General features: G+C 43.5%; 1 protein-coding gene across 1 annotated transcript in view; it reads right to left on the bottom strand.

Moving 5' to 3' along the window:
• LOC127620526 (espin-like) overlaps positions 1–20,951 on the bottom strand; it is a 169,127-nt gene that overhangs the window by 73,353 nt on the left and 74,823 nt on the right. The window contains 2 exon segments of the mRNA XM_052093657.1: positions 17,305–17,456; positions 17,459–17,563. Of these exon segments, the coding sequence (XP_051949617.1) occupies positions 17,305–17,456; positions 17,459–17,563 (257 nt within the window).

The following is a 20,951-nucleotide window of genomic DNA, read 5'->3' as shown; positions in this document are numbered from 1 at the left end:
AAAATTACTGAGTGCACAATTTAAAGTAATAGTTCACCCAAAATTGTCATCATTTACAGACCTCACCCTCCATTTATTTCCAAACCAGCATGCATTTGTTTCTTCTGAAATACAAAAAGTTATTTACAAAGGAGTTTACATAGCAAAATATCCAAGCTGCTCTTTTCCATACAATGAAAATTAATGGTGAAGATGGATGTAAAGGAAGATTTTCACTGAATAACGACTTGAATTTCTGTTCTTCACACAAAGCTATGGCTTTGGAAGACTTGGACTATAAAGTCCTATAGAGTATTTTACGATGCTTTTATGGAGTTTTTTCTTTTAACTTGACTGCTCCTGGTCCCATTGACTGTCGTTGCATGGAAAAGAGGACCTTGAACATTCTGCTAAATGTCTCCTTTTGTGTTCTGCATATGTAAAAGTCCTGCAGGTTTGAAACAATATGAGGGTGAGTCAATGATAACAAAATTTCCACTTTTGGGTGAACTATCCATTTGAGTGTAACAGAATTATGTCGACCATCTGATTTTTTCATTGAAAAGAAGCCTGAAAGCATAAAGGTGAACTTGAAATTCTGTTGAAAGTGGAGCGAATTATAGCCTAATATGGGCCTTTGCTACTGAATGCAGGAATAAATGGTGTGGTATTCAAATGTATTAGAGCTTTAAAAACAAACTAACCAAGAGGGAGTTGAACTAGACTAAACAACCCAGAGTTGTGTGCCAGCATGTGTTTGCTATACATACTTGTGTTGCCGTGGTAGCCATCAAGATGATGTTTTTCCTTTAAATCATACATGTTTGTTCCAAAACTTTCTCAACCTGACACAATGTTTCCATTGCGTTCAATCAATTCTCTATTATAAAACCAATCCCAGGTACTTGATGCATGATGTGATTAAATGTCCCAAAGGGAAGTTTTGTTCCTCAGAGGTTGCTCCTTCATAGCTCTGGAGAATTAATGGTGTTTTTTCTTCATTTAAATATCAACTTTGTCTCAGTTGTCTCTCTTAAAAAATACTTTTGGGAAAATACAAATAAAAACAAATGAGAATATTGTTGGCATACAGTGAAAATATTTGATTTTATACTGAAATCTCTGACCTTTGATTGAAAATGTTTGTTTCTTGACATTTCTGAGCAGAGTTTGAGATATCGAGATCTCTTCTGGAACTTGGAATTTCTCCTTCACACAGGTTGCCTGGTAGCATACAGTGAGCAATGTAACAGAACTTAACCATCATGTTTTATGAATTAATTCCAGTTATCCAGTTATAACATGTAATCTGTTAAGTGAATTTGTGATTGACAGCTCTAAATCCCGCCTCGCATTCATCCCCACCCAACAGCATCACAGATGCACCTGCCGCTAGCAGTTTTGCAAAAAGTCTTTGACCATAAAAGGAAAAGCAGGCTGCATGTACTCTGAGATGACCGTTTTCAGAATTCATTCTTCATGCGTTCTAAGAGTATGTATTTAAATGAGGAGAAACTCTACCCATTCTCTGCCACTCCATATAGTCCAGCTTTGTTTCAAGTTTACCATTAAAAGATTCTGGTTGAGATTTGTTGAGAATTTTTAGGTCATGTCTGAGGCTGTATGGGGTTAGGGTTTGTAGCCACATATTGTGCAAAAGTAAGTGTATTGCCTTTACATGGTCATGGCAGGAGTTGAAAGACTGTTTGTAACTTTGCACAGGCAAAATTAGTAAGTGATTTTATCACACTAATTTCACATAATTTGTGTCTTTACTTTTAAAACAATGTGTATCCCTGTGCTCTTGCCCTATAGTATTCCATTGTAAATGCATTACTGTAAACATTACTTTTTATGTTTTTTTTTTAAAAGAAAGGACGAATGAGTCTAAATAAATTTTTGTGGTAATCAACACTGTGCCATAATTGCTGTTGTTTAACTTGTATTGAACCTGGAATATTCCTTTAAGTGTTAGGAGTTCACGTTAGAGCAGGATTTCCCAGACGGAGGTTCGAATTCCAGGGGGTTCGTGAGAGAATATGAAGTTATGTATGAAAATATTTCCATAATTTACAGATTTTTAAAAATACTGACGGATAATTCCATATTATTTCAAAAATAATAAAAAAACAAAAACACACACAAAAAACAAACAAAACCAAACAAGAAAGACCACAACTTAAACCATGCACATAAATTTTTTCTTTTAACCGTCATTGTATCTTTGGCTTCTCCCGAGGGTGCCATTTTTTCACCGTCAGTCATTTGCATGAGAGTGCACTCTCTCTCTCTCTCTCTCTCTCTCTCTCTCTCTCTCTCCCTGCTCATGCTGCATATATCAGTGAGAAAGCGAGCAAATGCAACTCTTATGCAACTGGCTGATGGTGAAAAAAATCGCTCTTTTTAATACAAAGTTATTTATTTAATTATCAACAATGCAATCATGTTTTAAATGTATTCTTCATTAACCTGACATTATTTGCCCTGTAGTCATGAGGTGACAGCTGCACCTTCCTGGCCTGTACTGTTACCGCTTATGCGTTGGTTCTGTTCACTGCCAAACAGACTGGTTGAAGTAGGATTCTGATGGCTCTTAAAGGTCATTTAGAAGCCTGCCAATTTTTTATACACAGCTGCTGAAGTCTGCCGAGTTATGCCTTATACAGTGTTAAATAAACTAACTAGTTGCAGATAAAGAACTATTGCAATAATAATAATAATAATAAATAAAAAAAAGATAAGGTTTGACTTGGACTTGTGATCAAAGACTTGACCTAGACTTGGCCTTGAGAAACTTGAGACTTGGACTCCACCTCAAAGACTTCAGACTTGACTTGGACTCTATGCACATGACTTGGATTCTACCTCAGGGACTTGTGACCATGTCTGCACATTACTCATTACTTAATGATATTCTCCAAAAAAAAATAGAGACAATGAGACGAAATGTACAATTGTCTAAAGTTATAGGCTAAATCCCTGGGATAAAGATTGACAGACAAATTTCTACTAGTGACTCAACATAGGTTCCCCTTCTGTCGCTCTAGGGGTCTCTCTTGAGCGCCAATATTCACCTCTGGACTATGAAAAAAGGCCAATGAGAGTTGGCAACCAGTATTTGCATGTCCCGCCCCCGGACATACGGGTATTTAAGCGGCACAAATACGGGAGTTCATTCAGAAAATTTCTTCGGAGCCGATGGTCGTGCATGAACTCTGCTGCGAGTTACACACCAAGTTCCTGGTTAATCCTCTGACGCTCTGCATGCTGTTGGATCTGACGGCGCATAACAGCGGCTTTCTCCTTCGTGCACGGCTGTGCATTCTTGCCCCTGGGTGCTCCGACAGCGCAGACAACTCGAAAGAGTTATTCTAAAGAGTAATTTCGCTCTAAAGAGCAAAACACAGCGGCGTTGAGCGTCCTTCTCAGGACGCGTCTTTTTAAAGACGATATTTCCGCCCCTGTGTAGTTTCTGGATGTGGTTGATGTCTCCCCACCTCTGACGGTCATAAAAACTGCCTTGCATTCCTGGGTTGCGATCACACGCAGGCAGCGTTTTTATGAATGGTCTATGTTTTCAGTGCGAGAACATAGCCATGACAGCATTGCGGTCGTAGGGATTGAGGCAGGCGCCGCGGCGATGAAAACGATCTGGGGACAATGACGGGCTCCGTTTCGCCGGGTGAACCCCCTCGAAACCCTCCGCCTCCCCGGCACGCTGGCTTGTTTCTGTCCGAGCTCGGGATGAGCATTCTCTCCAATGGGTTATGGCAGCGTTGCGATCTCTGCTGTCTCTTGTAGTGAGAGAGAGCCATCTCAGCCGCCCCCCGCGCCTCGCCTCCTTCCCACGGTATTGAGGCAGGCGGCGCGGGCGATGGAGAACGATCTGGGGAGAATAACGGGACGCTTTAGCGGGTAAATCCCCGAAAACCTCCGCCTCCCGGCACGCTTGCCTGCTTCCCTCGAGCTTCGGGATTAGTCGCGGTCCGCTAACGGCCTACCGTCCGGTCCCTCGAGCTCCCCAGCATTGGATGATGACATCACCGCTGCATCGGAGAGCGTAACAGCGGCGTCGGATCGCGGATAACTTCGCCTGGGCGCCACCTTCGGTCTCCGCCCAGTCTGAGCCTGACACAAGAAGGTCCTCTATGCTTCCCGGGCTTAATTGGTTCCGCGGGCATGTGCGCCGCTCACAGCCACGCCCCCTGGATTCCTTCCGGACGTGCATGACGAGCTGAGCAAGCCCAGCTTCCTCGCTCCTCCGCTCTCACTACCCTCGGTGGTAGAACGGTCCCAGACCGCTCCCCCCTGCACGCCATGGCCCCCTCCTGCAAGTCCACCGGGCCAGGGCACTTCAAAAGCTGCACTTGGGTAGTCCTGTTCTTGGCGTGCTGCAGGAACTGCACTCGAACAGGCGATGGCCACTCCGTGGTCCAGAAGCGCAGCGATGGACAGGCAGTGCGGGAGGCAGACAAAGCACGCTTTCTCAAGCGCCCCGTCTCCCAGCTCCGTCCATTCGGCGACACCACTTGACGACTTCACCCAGCAGTCCCCAGTGGTGAAGAAACAGACGAAGGCTATTTTCAAGCAAAAAATGCATCCTGCCCTGCCGCAAACCTGCCGCCAGGGGCCATGCCCTGTCTGCTCGCCGAGGGCGTCCTCCTGCGGCTTTCAAGAAAGAAAGAAAGTGGTGCTCCGCCTCAACTAACAAGTGAGTGGGCCCAGCTCTCAGCCCCAGCGTTGAGCCCCCCGCAGAAGTTGGATGCCCATCATCTCACGGAGCCCCTTGAGGACCCAGAAGGCTCACAGAGCTCCTGAGATGACAGACCCAGAGACCGAGGCGTTAGCTCGGGCTGGTAAGACCACTCCGTTCCCGGTGGAGGGCTGGGAGGAGAATTTTTGTTAAATTCGTTACACTCTATAGAGCTATTTCCTTGTTGTCTCTGGGGTCACCTGGCCCGCAAATGCCGTTCTCACGGCACTCTGCTTTCAGGCCTCAACAGTCCCGGCTCCATGGAGCGGTGTCCCCGCCTTCAGCCTCACGACTGTTCCCGGCCGGCCGGTTCAGAGCGAGTCCAGAGGACGCCAGCATCAGACCTCCTCCTCAGTCACGAACCCGCCCCTGCGGTGCGCGTGAGCAAGGTAAGTGCTTTGAGTTTATTCTCAGCACCGGAGCCTCGGGACGCCACGTTGCCTCCGGCGCCGCGTTACCTGTTCCGCACCGCTCGCGAAGCCCGCCGGTACGCGTCAAAAACTTCGTCCCCTCGGTGCCCCTAGCACGGAGCTTAGAGGCGTGGCTTTCACTGCCCAACCTGTCACGCTGGCTGCACCGGATCATTCGACTCGGTTACGCAATTCAGTTTGCCAGGTCTCCGCCCCCCTTCGTGGGCGTACATTTTTCCGCAATACACGGTCAACATGCCCATTCCCTGCGCGAAGAAATCGCCTCTCTTCTATTAAAGGACGCGATAGAGCCTGTCCCTCCAACCGAAACGAAGAAGGGTGTCTACAGCCCTTACTTTGTTGTACCCAAGAAAGGCGGCGACTTACTGACCGATCTTGGACCTCGCGAGTTTTCAATCGGACCTTGTCCAAACTCCCGTTCAAAATGCTCACCCAGAAACAAATTCTATCTGGCATCAGGCATCTAGATTGGTTCGCAGCGGTAGACCTGAAGGGCGGCGTACTTCCACGTCTCAATTTGCCCTCGACATCGACCCTTCCTACGGTTCGCGTTCGACGGCCAGGCGTATCAGTACAAAGTCCTCCCCTTCGACCTGTCTCTGTCCCTCGCGTCTTCACGAAAGTCGCAGAGGCAGCTCTTGCCCGCTCCGAGTAGCCGGCATACGCATACTCAATTACCTCGACGACTGGCTCATACTGGCTCACTCTCGAGAGTTACTATGCGCACACAGAGACCAGGTGCTCAGGCACCTCAGCCGTTTGGGGCTTCAGGTCAACCGGGAAAAGAGCAAGCTCTCCCGGTCCAGAGCATCTCTTTTCTTGGTCTGGAGTTAGACTCAGTCTCAATGACAGCACGTCTCTCCAACGAGCGTGCTCAGTCAGTGCTGAAATGCCTCGCTTCCTTCAAGCCAGGCGCCGTGGTCCCGCTAAAGCGTTTCCAACAGCTCCTGGGGCATATGGTATCCTCCGCGGTGGCAGCGCGCTGGGGTTGATGCATATGAGACCACTTCAGCACTGGCTCGGACTCGAGTCCCGAGGCGAGCATGGCGCCGCGGCACGCTAGCGTAAAAGTTACTTCTGCCTGCCGCTAAACCTTCAAACCCTGGACAGACCTCTGCTTTCTAAGGGCAGGTGTACCCTTGCAGCAGGTGTCCCGGCGTTCTGGTCACAACCGGCGCTTCCAAATTGGGTTGGGCGCCGTGTGCAACGGGCGCGCAGCCGCAGGCCGGTGGAACCGAGGCACGCTGCGCTGGCACATCAACTGCCTAGAGCTGCTGGCTGTTTTTCTGCCCTGCAGAAGTTTCTCCCGTTAACTTCGGAACAAACACGTCCTAGTCAGGACAGACAGCACCACGGTCGTAGCCTACATAAACCGCCAAGGCGGAGTACGCTCCCCCCACATGTCACAGCTGTCAAGACAAAGCTTGCCTGGCGGGGAGTGGAGGCTCCACCCCCAGTCGGTCCAGCTGATTTGGGACCGGTTCGGCAAGGCTCAGGTAGACCTGTTTGCCTCCCAAGAAACCTCCCACTGCCCGCTCTGGTATGCCCGGACAGAGGCTCCCCTCGGGGCAGATGCGCTGGCACACAGCTGGCCCGCGGGGCTGCGCAAGTACGCATTTCCCCCAGTGAGCCTTCTTGCACAGGTGCTATGCAAGGTCAGGGAGGACGAGGAGCAAGTCATTCTGGTAGCCCCCTATTGGCCTACCCGGACTTGGTTTTCGGACCTCACGCTCCTCACGACAGCCCTTCCCTGGCGAATTCCCCTGAGGATGGACCTTCTTTCTCAGGGACAGGGCACGCTCTGGCACCCGCACCAGACCTCTGGAACCTCCACGTCTGGCCCCTGGACGGGATGCGGAAGATCTAGCCGGTCTACCATCTACCGTCGTAGATACAATCAGCCAAGCCAGAGCCCCCTCTACCAGGCATCTTTACGCCCTAAAGTGCCGTCTGTTCGCGGACTGGTGTTCTTCCCGAGCCGAAGACCCACAGAAGTGCGCAGTTAGGTCAGTGCTCGTGTTTCTTCAGGAGAGGCTGGAGAGGAGGCTGTCCCCCTCCACCCTCAAGGTGTATGTCGCCGCTATCGCGGCCCACCATGACACGGTAGACAGAAAGTCTCTTGGTAAGCAAGACTTAATCATCAGGTTCCTACAAGGTGCCCGGAGGATAGCTCCCTCCCGGCCTAACCTGTTCCCCTCCTGGGATCTCTCGGTCGTCCTTACGGGACTCCAGAGACCCCCCTTTGAGCCGCTTGACTCAGTTGGACTCAGGGCCCTCTCTCTCAAGACCGCCCTGCTGATCGCGCTCGCTTCCATCAAGAGGGTCGGGGACCTGCATGCGTTCTCTGTTGGCGACGCTTGCCTGGAGTTCGGTCCGGTAGACACTTTCGTGATCCTAAGACCGCGACCGGGCTATGTGCCCAAGGTTCCTACCACACCCTTCAGGGATCAGGTAGTGAACCTGCAAGCGCTGCCCCGGGAGGAGGCAGATCCAGCCCTTTCACTGCTGTGTCCAGTACGTGCCTTACGTATCTACCTGAACCGCACACAGAGCACTAGACGCTCTGAGCAGCTCTTCGTCTGCTTTGGGGGACAGCAGAAAGGGAATGCTGTCTCCAAGCAGAGACTCGCCCACTGGGTTGTCGACGCCATTTCCCTGGCTTATCACACCCAGGCCGTGCCCCCCCCTTTTGCGGGTCTGAGCCCACTCCACCAGGAGTGTTGCGTCCTCATGGGCACTGGCTAGGGAGCCAGTGCCCATGGCAGCGGGCTGGGCAACACCTAACACTTTCGCGTGTTCGTGAGTTGGGTCAGTGTCGTCCCGTGTTCTCTCAGGTACCGAGCCCGTAGAACTCGGTGGCACACTCACGATCTGACCGGGTGAATCGCTTGCACCTAGCGCCCTTCCCCCTAACCAGGGGAAACAGTGCGCCTTCATTCCCAGGAGATCTCAGGTTTGGGAAACTGGTTGATTCCTCCCTAGCCCTCGTGGGTCGCAGTTCAGCAGAGGAACTCGCCAACCCAAGCCACTGCGGGTACCGCAAGCTACCCTGCACTGGTGTAGGTGCTCCACAGGTAAGGCCTCCTTCGGACTCCCCCTGTGTGTAATGCCACGGTTCTGTCCCTTCTGGCGAGCGGACTCCCGTGCTTCCCTTAGGCAGTCACAGCTGCCTCGGTTGCCGTGCTGTATGTTCCCCCCTCTATAGGCTGGATCCACCACCGCACCGACTTTTCCACATAGGCCCTAAGTCAGGCCTCTGATGGTTTTGCCACTTAAACTTGCCTCCCCACTCGGGTAGGCGTGGCCTCCGCAGGGTCTTCTCCGCCCCGAATAAGGGCTAAGACCCCCTTCCCTCAATGCGTGTAAGGGCCCCGGCCTATGTTGCTCTATGCGAGAGACATAGAGAGAAAAGAGGCCCGGCCAGGCTTGGCCCGTTCCCAGGTTGGCAGCCAGCACCTTGTTCCCCCTTCCGGGGTAACAATAAGGAATCTTGATGGCTTAAATGGGGCATTGGGGAAGGGTACGTGCAGCCTGATACAGTTGGTCGTCCTGCACGTAAGAATACCTGCTCGCTCCTGTATCAGCATTTCACATACACGGCTCAGCGCGTGGCGCTTTTATAAGTGGACCCCTAGTGTCGCTTCTCTGACACAACGTGGAGAGAGCGACAGAAGGGGAACGTCTAGGTTACGTATGTAACCTTCGCTCCCCGATGGAGGGAACGAGACGTTGTGTCTCCCCTGCCACGTCGCTGAGCCGAGCCACTGTTGTGGCCGGACCATTTCCGGCTCCTCAGAAAAATCCTGAATGAACTCCCGTATTTGCGCCGCTTAAATACCCGTATGTCCGGGGGCGGGACATGCAAATACTGGTTGCCAACTCTCATTGGCCTTTTTTCATAGTCCAGAGGTGAATATCGGCGCTCAAGAGAGACCCCTAGTGTCGCTTCTCTGACACAACGTCTCGTTCCCTCCATCGGGGAACGGAGGTTACATACGTAACCTAGACGTTCTGTTCACAAGATCGGTGAAAGAGAGACCTTGTGAGTGGAGAGACAGGGGCCAGGCTGAGGGTCATAGGTTATGGAAAGGGTTGAGTTGAAGATTCCAGTATGCTTGGAGTGATAAAGTAGTAATGGGTGCCACTGCATCACCTGCACCACACATTAATTTTGCTAAATTTTCACCTCTCATCTACACTAGAATGCCATTTTCCTGAACCGAAAACAGAGCGTTCTGAAAATGCTCTCCATTACCACATTACCACAAACTGAAATATAATTTTCAAATGGAAAGTGATGTGTGCATTTGCCCTAGGGTTCAAAGGTCATGGAAGATTCAAGTTAAATATTTTATTACGCTTCGAGTGATAAAGTAGTAATGGATGCCACTGCATCAACTGAACTGCCTAAATGCCTCAAAATAAAACTAAATTCCTCATAAACAAGTGTGTGTGAAGCAAGCCAATGAAAACGTGACTTCAGGATATATAAATACATTTTGAAAAGATATATATATTTATGAATAATGTTGCATGACCACATCCTGCTAAAAACGTGACAGACTTGATTTTACGAGCCATGTCTTCATTTGTCCTGATAATTCATTTTAGCTTTAGTTTGATTGCTATAATTAAACTTTTTACACTGATATTGCTGTGATTTGTGCTTTTTCTATCCAAAAATGAAACCAGCAGGTATGCATGCTGGACTATGTAGCTCTTTGACCTATTAATAGAATACAAAGTACTACACAAAGAACTAAACCGGTTTTTTCCTCTTCAGAATATTTCAGTCATGACAACTCTTTGAATGATTTAGCATAAGATACTGATGGGATTTTGTCTTGGCGGACTAGATATGCTATGTTGCCGCTGCTGCTGCCAAGCAAGTACAAAGACTTGCTACTGTTAGAACATACACAGACATACTGTGTTAGCATGTGGACATTCTGCTGCTGCACAATTAGACATACATAAGATATGCTGCATCGAGCATGTAGGACATGCTGCTTCACAATTAGACATAAATACAATCCCGATGTAGTACATCTAATCAAGTGCCCTGGGAAGGAGGTGTCAGGATGCCAGTTGGTCTGCTCTATTGTCTTTGTGTTTCTGTTTCCTGATGTGTCATTTGTGTTTGTTTTTAGGCGCCATGTGCTCACCGCTTTCCCGTAGGGGCGGAGACTCATTATCCCTATTAGCAGCACCTGTTCCCTATCTCAGTTAATCACTGTGACAAGGAGGAGGGCATGGCCGGGCCGTGAGGCTGCACACCTGGCGCTGAGTTGCCCAATCAGTGGGAAAGAGATAAAGGAGGAGCTGAGGATGAGAAAGAGACGTACGCGGCTGCTCTGTATGTGTGTTTGTCAATGTGTCGTTGTGTTTCAGTTATGTGTTTTATGTTGTAATTAAAGTCTCGTTGATGGTTAATCTGGTTCCTGCTTCCTCCTTTCCCTGCCGAACAAGAGGCTTGTCTGCCAAACAGGTGCCGAAATCCGAAACAAGAGGAAGATGCGGCATCAGAGAGCCCTCCACCACTGACGGAGGATCGCGACGCCATGGGAGAGGAATGGTTCGATGGTACTAGAGCGGTTCGCCAAGAGACAGAGGAGCTTGCTGCCATCTGCCAGGAGGCAGAGGGGCTGCTGCTGTCCACCAGGTGGCGAAATACAGTGCCATCACCTTGCATCACAGAGGATCGCTGGACAGCTGGCTGATGAACGAATGGCTGCATGGTCGGGAACCGGAGTTTTTTTTTTTCTCTCTCTCTCTCTCTCTTCCTCTCTCTCCTCTCTTTCTCTCTCTGGCTCTCCCACTTTCTTTCTCTCGCCCTCCCCTCATCCTATCCAGGTTCCCAGGAGGCAGGGAAGATCAGCTGGTGGTGGAACTGCCGAATGGGCCACTCCTCCCCTCCAGGAAGGGGGAGGGGTGTAAGTCAGTCCACAGGTTTCCCCAGCCTAAAATCCGACGTTGGGGGTATGTGACGAGGAGGAGGGTGTGGCCGGGCCGTGAGAATGCACGCACGGCGCTGAGTTGCCCAATCAGCGGGAGAGAGTTAAAGGAGGAGCCGGGGACAAGAGAGGTGAAAGATAGAGACATTCGTGGCCGCTCTGCGTGTGTGCGTTTGTTAATGTGTCGCTGTGTTTCAGTTCTGCATTTTATGTTGTAATTAAAGTCTTGTTGATGGTTAATCTGGTTCCTGATTCCTCCTTTCCCTACAGACCAAGAGGTTTGTCTTCCACAATCACCTTCACACCTATTTCATCCCCTTGTGTCTGCTGTCTTGTGTCAGATTGTTTTGTGCTGTAGAGCTGAGCAGTGCAGCATCTGAGTGTTCTTTCAGTCCTATCGGTGTGTTTTCTGCCTGTTAGTCTACTTTTTGTTTTTGTGCCTAGACAATTCCTCCTCTCCTGCATCAGCATGACTCCCAGTCTCCCTCTCTTCCTGGTTCTCCCTCCTGGCTATCAGCCCTACCACCAGCTGCTCCAGCGATAGTTGTGAGCTCCAGCCGGCCTTCTCCTGGGGGCTCCCAAGCCTGCCTCACAGCCCCCAGCCTCTTCTCTCTGTGGCCTCCAACTATTCTTCCAATTACTCCACCTGGATATCACCGCTTCTCAGCCCACTGCAGCATCCATCGGGTGTTCCGCTCAGCCAACCTTCCTGCTGGTTTAGCATTATTGCTCTCTTGCTCCTTCCATGCCTTTTAAGCTCGTCAATAAACAGACTAATACTGTTTCTCACCTGTTTGGGTCCTGTTTCCAGCATCTAACGGTAACGAAGGAGTGTTGACGGTAACGGAGGAGCGTTTCAGAAAAAAACTCTTGCAGCCATATCTACAAAACTGAGCAAGTTAAATGGAAGACAGAGAAAGAGAGTATGCAAGTTGATTGGCTAACTGATTACATGTCAAAGGACCTATCAACTTACACCATGCTAGTTGATTGGCTTAACACATCACGTGATTGAGCCGATTGGACAACAGATAACAAGTTCAAAGAATCAGCTTGGGCCATGTAGAGTTTCAAGTCATTAAAAGAGAAAATATCTGGAATGAACACATATTTTCTTCATTTAATAAATGTATGGCCAAATTTTATTAGATAGTTTATCTAATAGATTATAAAAATAAACCTACTCACTTTTGGAAAACATTTCCATTGCCAGAAATCTTAAGATGACTTCATTTTAAACTTATTTGAAAATAACAAAATTATTTTATTAAAAATGTTTTAGGCCACACTTATATGTTTTTGTTTGAAACGCATTAATCTTGCTACGTTTTCGCCACTCATCCACACTAGAAATGCATTTTCTTCCAATATAAACAGAGCATTTTAAAAAACCCTCTCCATTACCACATACTTTGGAAAATGATGATGTAAGGAAAATGACAAAAGGATTCATTTTGATGTGGCCTTAGTACTCGGAAACACCTAATAGCATTCATTCTGACATGATGTGATCACAGTATAAATGTATGGATTGCATACTAGAAAAAGTTCTGATGTGTTTCTAACCAGTCTTTACGAACTGAACGAGTTACTGAAATACTGATCAACTCTGTAATAGACACCATAATGTAGGCCTACTACAGTCAACATCCAAACAAGGTCTGATGGTAAAATCTGAGCTACATCAAAAATGATCTCGATGCCATCAGTACTACACAGTTTAATTTCCATTAATGGCCTGAGAATTTGTTTGTTGGTATGTGCTGGCAAACTGACAGTTTAATTAGTTAAATTAATGTCAAGTCCATCATACAGCGTTTCAAAAGAGCTTTGTGGAAGTCGGCTTTGCTAATGGACGCCCTCATTAACGGAGCACAAAAGTAACTGTGTTTTTGTCTATGAGTGTGTGAGTCCATATCATTGTGTGTGTGTGTGTGTGTGTGTGTGTGTGTGTGTGTGTGTGTGCACCTGCCCTACATTTTGCCATAATGTGCTGATTAACGTGCACATGGCTGGTTTTGATGCATGGTTTGAATCTTGTTTGTCAGGCAACAGAACATGCATTGCTGGTTGGATTATGCAGCTTTCTAATGGCCACAGTGTGAGCTGTTTATGACAAACCACTAAGATTAAGTTCATGGTTGATTAATTAGACCATATTGTGTTGCTTTTACTGTCAAAGCTCACTGAGACGTTATCGTACACCTAAATATGTATTCCATGCCAATTAAAAAGGATGAACGATGGTAAGTGTGTATTAATTAGATGTTTCAGTGTAAAATCCACAGGGAACACTTTGCTATAACAGGCTTACACAGAATGTCTAAAGCTCTATGGAATATTTAGCTACTCAGGACTCAGTTGGGATGCAGCGAACTTGGCATGCTGGTGTTTGTAATTAAGTAAACGTTTTAATTGTCAATCTTTCAAATCAAGACATGAGTTGGGACTTAATGCTGTTTAGTACTTTTAAGTCAACATTAATTCAAAATTGAACATATTTACTTTCATAATGCATGCTCCAGGTCTTATTTTGATCGATTCATTGGTGCATGTTATTCCAAAATTGTTTTAAGTCTTTGTAATATTTAATCATCATGTAATAGCTTGCTCTTCCTCTGAAATGACTTTGCTTTTCCAATTTGACCATGTGGGCTTTTCAGTGGTGCTAACCTATAGCAATTTCTCAAAATACAATTAATTCCCAAGTGATACAATTGAAGTCCTGGCCAACATTTTTGGGTTGCAAAATTATTTGCAAACGGTGTTTCATGTTGACATTCAGCGTTTTTCTCAATAACTTAATAATAGTGGCTGAAATATTGAAAAATATTCTTGAATTTTTGGCTCTATTCCAAAACCTAGTGAGCTGTCTTCCTTGACATGAATCTACATTTAACATGAAACAGCATTTGCAACCCATTTTACCTCCGTATGATGATTATTTCTGAGTGAAATGGTACATTCAATGTGAATATGGAGGGCAGGACTTGATTTCATATATTGGGAATTGACTGGATGGTTAAAAGTGATCACTTTTTAACAGGGGGTTAGAGGGACTGAAAAATAAGACGATTGGTGAAGTTATCCAAAAAGGATAGTTGTTTCATAGGCAGAGCAAAATATTACATTTTGGTCACAGATTACAAACAAATTAACTGATGACAATAAAACCATTTGTAGATGCAAGATCCCCCTACATTCCATTAATAAACACTGATTCAAGTCTATTATCCCCATGGTGTGATAACTGTTTGATCAACTTAACAGAAACATAGATGAGGACTCACTAGAGTTATTTTCAGTGCAGCTTTGAATGAATGAATGAATACATAGACTGACATTAGAATTCTTTACATTGTAATGTACCTATTTATTGACGAAAAGCATCTGCTAAATCAATCAAATTAACCTAAAATAAACATCAATCTAGAACTATGATGCTTGTGAAAACTAAGAAACTAAACTCCCACACTTTTTAAGCCTTTATCCAATATTGTTTTTTCCCAAAGTTCAATGCACGGTCAATAGGCCATTTATTATATGGTTTATAAACTTTGTAACTCAGTTTTTTTTTGATAATTTACTCACCCCTCATGTTGTTAGAATGTTAGCCTCAGTCACAGTTCACTTTCTTTGCATAGAAATGCAATGAAAGAGAATGGTGGCTCAGACAACCGTACTGCCTAATATAGGCATTGCTAGTCCCTATTTAGCAGGGCTTCAGCACCCCTAAAATTAATCTCAGCCCCACTCAAAATCTGTGACTGCAATCAGCACCCAAATCTTTTAAACAGTGGCAGCCAAAGCACAGCACTTTGAAGCGCGAAACTGCTTTGTTTTTTTCCAAACTCTAAAGACTGACTACAGAGCAAGTCAATAGCACTGGATTGAATGTAGGCTGTACATATTATTGGTATGGCTCACTGAACGAATATGCCTCATTCCCCCATTAGATCCGTGAACGAGCGAGGATCAGCGTATGTTGACCGACTAAAGGAGATGAGGCATGTTGTTTGTTTAGTTTAGTAATCTCATTTAACAAGGAGAGAATGGGGCTGGATGAATTAAGAGTAAAAGTGACGGGTGATGACATTACAATGACATAAGGATGTAATTAAAACATCTAGGTTACGGATGTAACCTCAGTTCCCTGATGGAGGAAACGAGACGTTGTGTCGGAGAAGCGACACTAGGGGTCTCTCTAGTGTCGCTTCTCCGACACAACGTTGAGCGAGCGACAGACGGGGAACTTGTAATACTTTTTAGGCTAATATTGTTTGCTTTTTTTGTATAGCTTGCACAGAGGTTCACAATATGAAAGATCGAAAGATTGTTTTCATTTGCAAGTTAATGCTTATGATTTATAAACACTCTGCTGAAGTGTCTTAGTGCAGCAATGACAGCTTTGCAGATCCTTGGCATTCTAGCTGTCAGTTTGTCCAGATACTCCAGATTGTTCACACTTCCTGTACCACTTGCCATAGATGTGGCTGTCTTGTCAGGCACTTCTCATGCATCTTACAGTCTAGCTGATCCCACAAAAGCTCAATGGGGTCAAGATCCATAACACTCTTTTCCAATTATCTGTTGTCCAATGTCTGTGTTTCTTTGCCCACTCTAAACTTTTCTTTTTGTTTTTCTGTTTTAAAAGTGGCTTTTCCTTTGGCGTTCTTCCCATAAGGCCTGCACCCGAGTCTTCTCTTTACTGTTGTACATGAAACTGCCGTTGAGCGGGTAGAATTCAATGAAGCTGTCAGCTGAGGACCTGTGAGGCATCTATTTCTCAAACTAGAGACTCTGATGTACTGATCCTCTTGTTTAGTTGTACATCTGGCCTTCCAAATCTCTTTCTGTCCTTGTTAGAGCCAATTGTCTTTTGTCTTTGAAGACTATAGTGTACACATTTGTTTGAAATCTTCAGTTTTTTGGGAAATTTCAAGCATTATATAGTCAGTAATTGACTGACGAGTTTCTAGAGAAACCGGTTTCTTTTTGTGCCATTTTTTACCTAATATTGACCTTAAGACATCCCAGTCTATTGCATACTATGGCAACTCTAAAACAAACACAAAGAAAATGTTAAACTTCATCTAACAAACCAAATAGCTTTTTAGCTGTGATCGATATAATGGCAAGTGATTTTTTAGAACCAAATTCGAAATTCTGGAAATGGGGCCTGTCTAGATTTTATAAATTTTTTATTTATTTTTTTAAATAGTGATGGTGCTGTTATTTACATCAGTAATACCCTGACTATATTTTGTGATCAGTTGAATGCCACTTTGGTAAATTAAAGTACCAATTTCCTTCCGAAACCGAAAACTCTGTACATTATTCCAAACTTGGCGGCCAAAAGTTTGGAATAATGTACAGAGTTTTCGGTTTCGGAAGGAAATATATATATATATATTTTTTTTTTACGTTTATAACTTTATTTCACCAGGTTCTCTTGAGATTCAAATCTATTTTAGATTTACTCTGTTTTTCTATTTTGAACAAATTCAACCGACTCAAGTCCCGAGTTAATGACATACAGATTAACATCACCTGGAGTTAATTCCCTCCACTAAATAATGACCAAGCTAAATGTGACATTTATTGAAATAAAAGGTTTTTGTGGTGTTTAAATATTGTTAATCTATAGAGGTTGCAAAATAATTGATTCATGTTCTACAATGTGTTAATAAATTAGTTTCAGTTATTTTTTAAACTTTATAAGTGTTTTTATCAGAAAATGACAATATTCTGAATGAATATTAGCTTACTATCATGAATGATGTAAACACAGTATAAAAAAACAGTGGAATACATTAAATCATATATTATCATTTGTGGCTGAGCCACCCTAAGATTGAAATCCTAGAAATTCCCCTGCTGTCTAACATCTCCCTTTGTGTCCCATGATGACAAAATTTAATGTCACAGATTGAGCTATAATTGTATAATCATTTTTGTTACTCTGAAATATCATTTCAGTTTAACCCATTCTATGTTCCTAAGGGCACCATGAGATTTACGCAAACAGTTTGAGTTGGTTCTAAATTTTATCAAGTGCAAGACCCAGTCTCCTGAAGATATATTCTTTTAATTGTTTTGTTCACTGGTTTCCCCATTCTACTTTATGCTGTTAAAATATGGGACCCTAAAGCCAGAATGCAGAAAAACACAAAGATTAAAAACGTACCTCTCTTTTTACTATGTCATTGTCCACTCTTCGAAGGTTTCTCTTCACCTTCAGGTACTCGGCAGAGGCCTCCTCCTCAGGTGGTGTGGGTGGGGGGAATGTGGGTTGGGGAGGTGGAATGTGGGAGGAGATCGATGGAGGTGGGGGTGGGGAAACGTCGGAGGTGGCGGCAGGTGTGCAGGTTCTGTCGCATTCTGAGTGTCAGGATTCAACATGTCCATATAAGTTTGCATGTCTGTGATGGCCGAATCCGCAGCTCCTACAATAAACACATTGCATTTATCATTCATTGATTCAGTCGCACATCATCAACCACAAACAACTAGAACAAAGAAGCAAAGAACAGTTGAGCTACAAACCTCTTTGACGGATATGTCCTCTGTGTGTTCTGGACTGGTTTAGACAGAGCAAAACCATATTTAAATACATTCATAGTGCCTCCCCATCCATGACGTCAGGCTAAAAATATACACTTCTAGTCAAATTTTTGGACACATCTACACTTTTTTCATTATAACTATTGTCCCCATTAAAATATTCCATATAGTTATACATTCTAAATATACTGATATACATTTTTATATATTTACAAATCTGAATGTATATATTTAGTACAAGGTACTTATAAATCCTGAATATATCAATGTCACTGAATTTATAGTTTTAAATATCAATATATAATTGTACATTTGAATATATTTATATAAATCCTGAATATGTAGTTCTAAATTCAAATACATAGTTATAACTTCTGAATATATTAATGTAAATCTTAATGGTAAAAAATCTGAATATACTTGAAAATCTAAATATTTTTAGTTATACATTCTTAAAATATAGTTATAAATATAAATATACGTATAGTTATAAATACTAAGAAAATATATTTATAAATCTGAATATATAAATGCAACTGAATATAGTTATGAATCTGAATGAATAAATAAATGTAAATCCTGGATATATAAATGTAACTGAGTATATCAATATAAATTTGTGGTCATGCTCAGGCTTAGTAAATAAAGAAAATTAATAAATGTTATTGTAAATAATTGTTAAATAAAATTTACGTAGGCAAAATTTCTATTTGTCTACCAAACTAATTTTAAGCAGTTTAGCCTTTAGAGAAAAAGATTTTTCGGTAGGTAAAAAACATAAATTCAGTCAATTGTGTCCAAACTTTTGACTGAAAGTCCAAATAGTAAAACTTTTAATGTTCAAGTGTTAAGAGAAGCATATGATGCTTAAATATTGTCCATGAATATTCTGAATATGTCCACTAGAGGACGTTACTAGGACGTTTCACAGCAGGTGTCCCATGCAACACCATGGTAACAGCAGTTGTCAATATGTTCTGCTTCAGTGAGCTCAACTTTCTCACCATTGTTAAGATAATGCTTCAAACATGCTGCTTTAAGCAAGCAGAGAATTTATGTGCAGAGGGCATGTGCCACTTTAGAGGAGGAGATGTATTCAAAACACACAGGAATGCAGGAGATAAAGACAGGAACACATCATATAAGAGTATTTATGAGATTATATAATGAGGAATTTACTACTGTATATGGGTCCTTATCATGAAGCAGTGCCATTTGTGTGCTATATGTCCACATGAACTACTGCTGATATAATTATTAAAACATTGAACTTAGTCAAGATATTTGATAGATTTTAGTTTGTTTACTGTGAAAAACAAGAGAACTTTAAAAGAATATATGAATATTGTTTTATAGTAATATCAACCAATTTGCATTCATCACAATTACTTTTGAATGATTTATAAAGAATTTACAAAATTCTACCTTTAACATGCTTTTATTCAGTTAAATATTCAGAGAAAATGTAGAATATGTCTTTGTTGCTGCACATTGTTGCTGTTCAACCCTGTTATGCTGTGACATTTCCCTTTTAACAATAATTAAATCTTGCTTGTCTTTCTGACAACATATTACGGGTGTAACATCATACTTTTTTTGACCACATCTTTCAAACAGAAGTGTGTTTCAGACCAAAAAGATCTGAAAGCGTTTTAAAATATTTCCTGTTTCAGTGGAATGCCCAAAACTAAAAGCTTATAACTTTTTTTCAAATTTTGAAATGATTATGTTTAATTATATATTATGATAAATTATGAGACTCTAAGCCTAAGAAAAATCACAAAGAACTTGGAGCCAAAAATTTACTTTTTTTCTTATTTGTCTGATTTGACATTATACATCTCTGGGTTTAAATAAGGTAGATCCAAAACTGCTTTTGTTTTGTTCCCAATCATGTCAACTGCAACTGAGTAAAAGTTTGTGTCGATACGACAAAGCAATCATAAGTTATAGCATTACAAAAATTATTTATCCTAGTATCCTCAACAAACAAATACAACACATTAATTGCACATGTTGTATTTACTCATGCAAATACAACAATCACTAAGGGCATGCAAAGCATCTCTCCAAAGCATGCAGGCATGAGTAACAAGATCTCATTCAGTTCCATTCTGTGTCATTTGAGCCATCATTGAGTCTGTGTCATGTACTTGGAGCCATCACTGGGTGGCCATATGTAATTAGATTGAACGATCGTAATAATAATAGTACGAGCAAAATAGTTTGGAACGAGACGAGGGAAGCGTATTACAGGTTATTGACATACATCTGTCATTTGTATTGCATAAATACAAATTTTACAAGTAACCAAATTTGTTCACAGAAGTTGCTTTTCTTAAAATAAAGGAGGCTAACTAAAATGTAATGCCTGTATTGTAAAGATTTGAAATTCAGTTTGCTAATGTTTATAAAGCTTGCATTAACGTGCATTTAAAAAAGTTTTGATGCCTTTTTGACGGTAGTTTATAAAAATTGCCATTTGGTCATTCGGCTTTCGGCTAGTACTTTGGTCAAAACCCAAGCAAACCCTAAACCGGTTAAACTAGTGGCATCTTTTGTTTACAACTGCAACATGCCAACATTTTATCAATCATTGCAATAGAGCCCAACATTTGGGTTTCGAAAGTAAAAATCCCATTCATTTTCTCCATTGGAGAATTTATTTTTAACAATAATTATAAACCTTTAACCCTCTATGCTCTGAGTGTGCTTTTTTTAGATTTCCTGTTTCAGTGGCATACCCAAAATTAAAGGCTAATAACTCGCTAAAAAAACGAAAAAGAAAAAAAAAGGAGGGTCAAGTGTTTGGTATCATTGTAAAGAAAACTTAAAATCTTTGAATCATAAGGACTATGACACATTCTGAGACTCTCAGACTAAGAAACTACTGAAAAATTAAAAAGAATATTGAGCCACAAATGTACTTTTATTCTTATTTTTCTGAATTGACATCTGTCACGAACACCGATGAGGGCGTCTCTCTCCCTGGCCTCCGGAGATCGCACTCGCCCGAGTACTAACTGCCCTGATTGTTCCCAGCTGTTTCTCATTACCTCTGTCTATTTTAACCGTGCCTGTGAATTCCTTCCTCGCGAAGTCTTGTTAGCCCCGGCCACATTTCTGAGCGTGTTTACTTCTAGTCTTGATTACTCTGTGTACCTACCCAGCCTGTTTTCCCCCGACCTTCGTAGTTTGCCGCCTGCCTAGTTTATCTCTGCCTGTTTACCAACATTGATATCTCGCTGCCTGCCCTGACCCTCTGCCTGT

The sequence above is a fragment of the Xyrauchen texanus genome, chromosome 27, assembly GCF_025860055.1.
Source record: "Xyrauchen texanus isolate HMW12.3.18 chromosome 27, RBS_HiC_50CHRs, whole genome shotgun sequence".
Lineage (NCBI taxonomy): Eukaryota > Metazoa > Chordata > Actinopteri > Cypriniformes > Catostomidae > Xyrauchen > Xyrauchen texanus.
The sequence above is the reverse complement of the archived record's forward strand: the minus strand, read 5'-3'. Positions and strand labels throughout refer to the sequence as shown.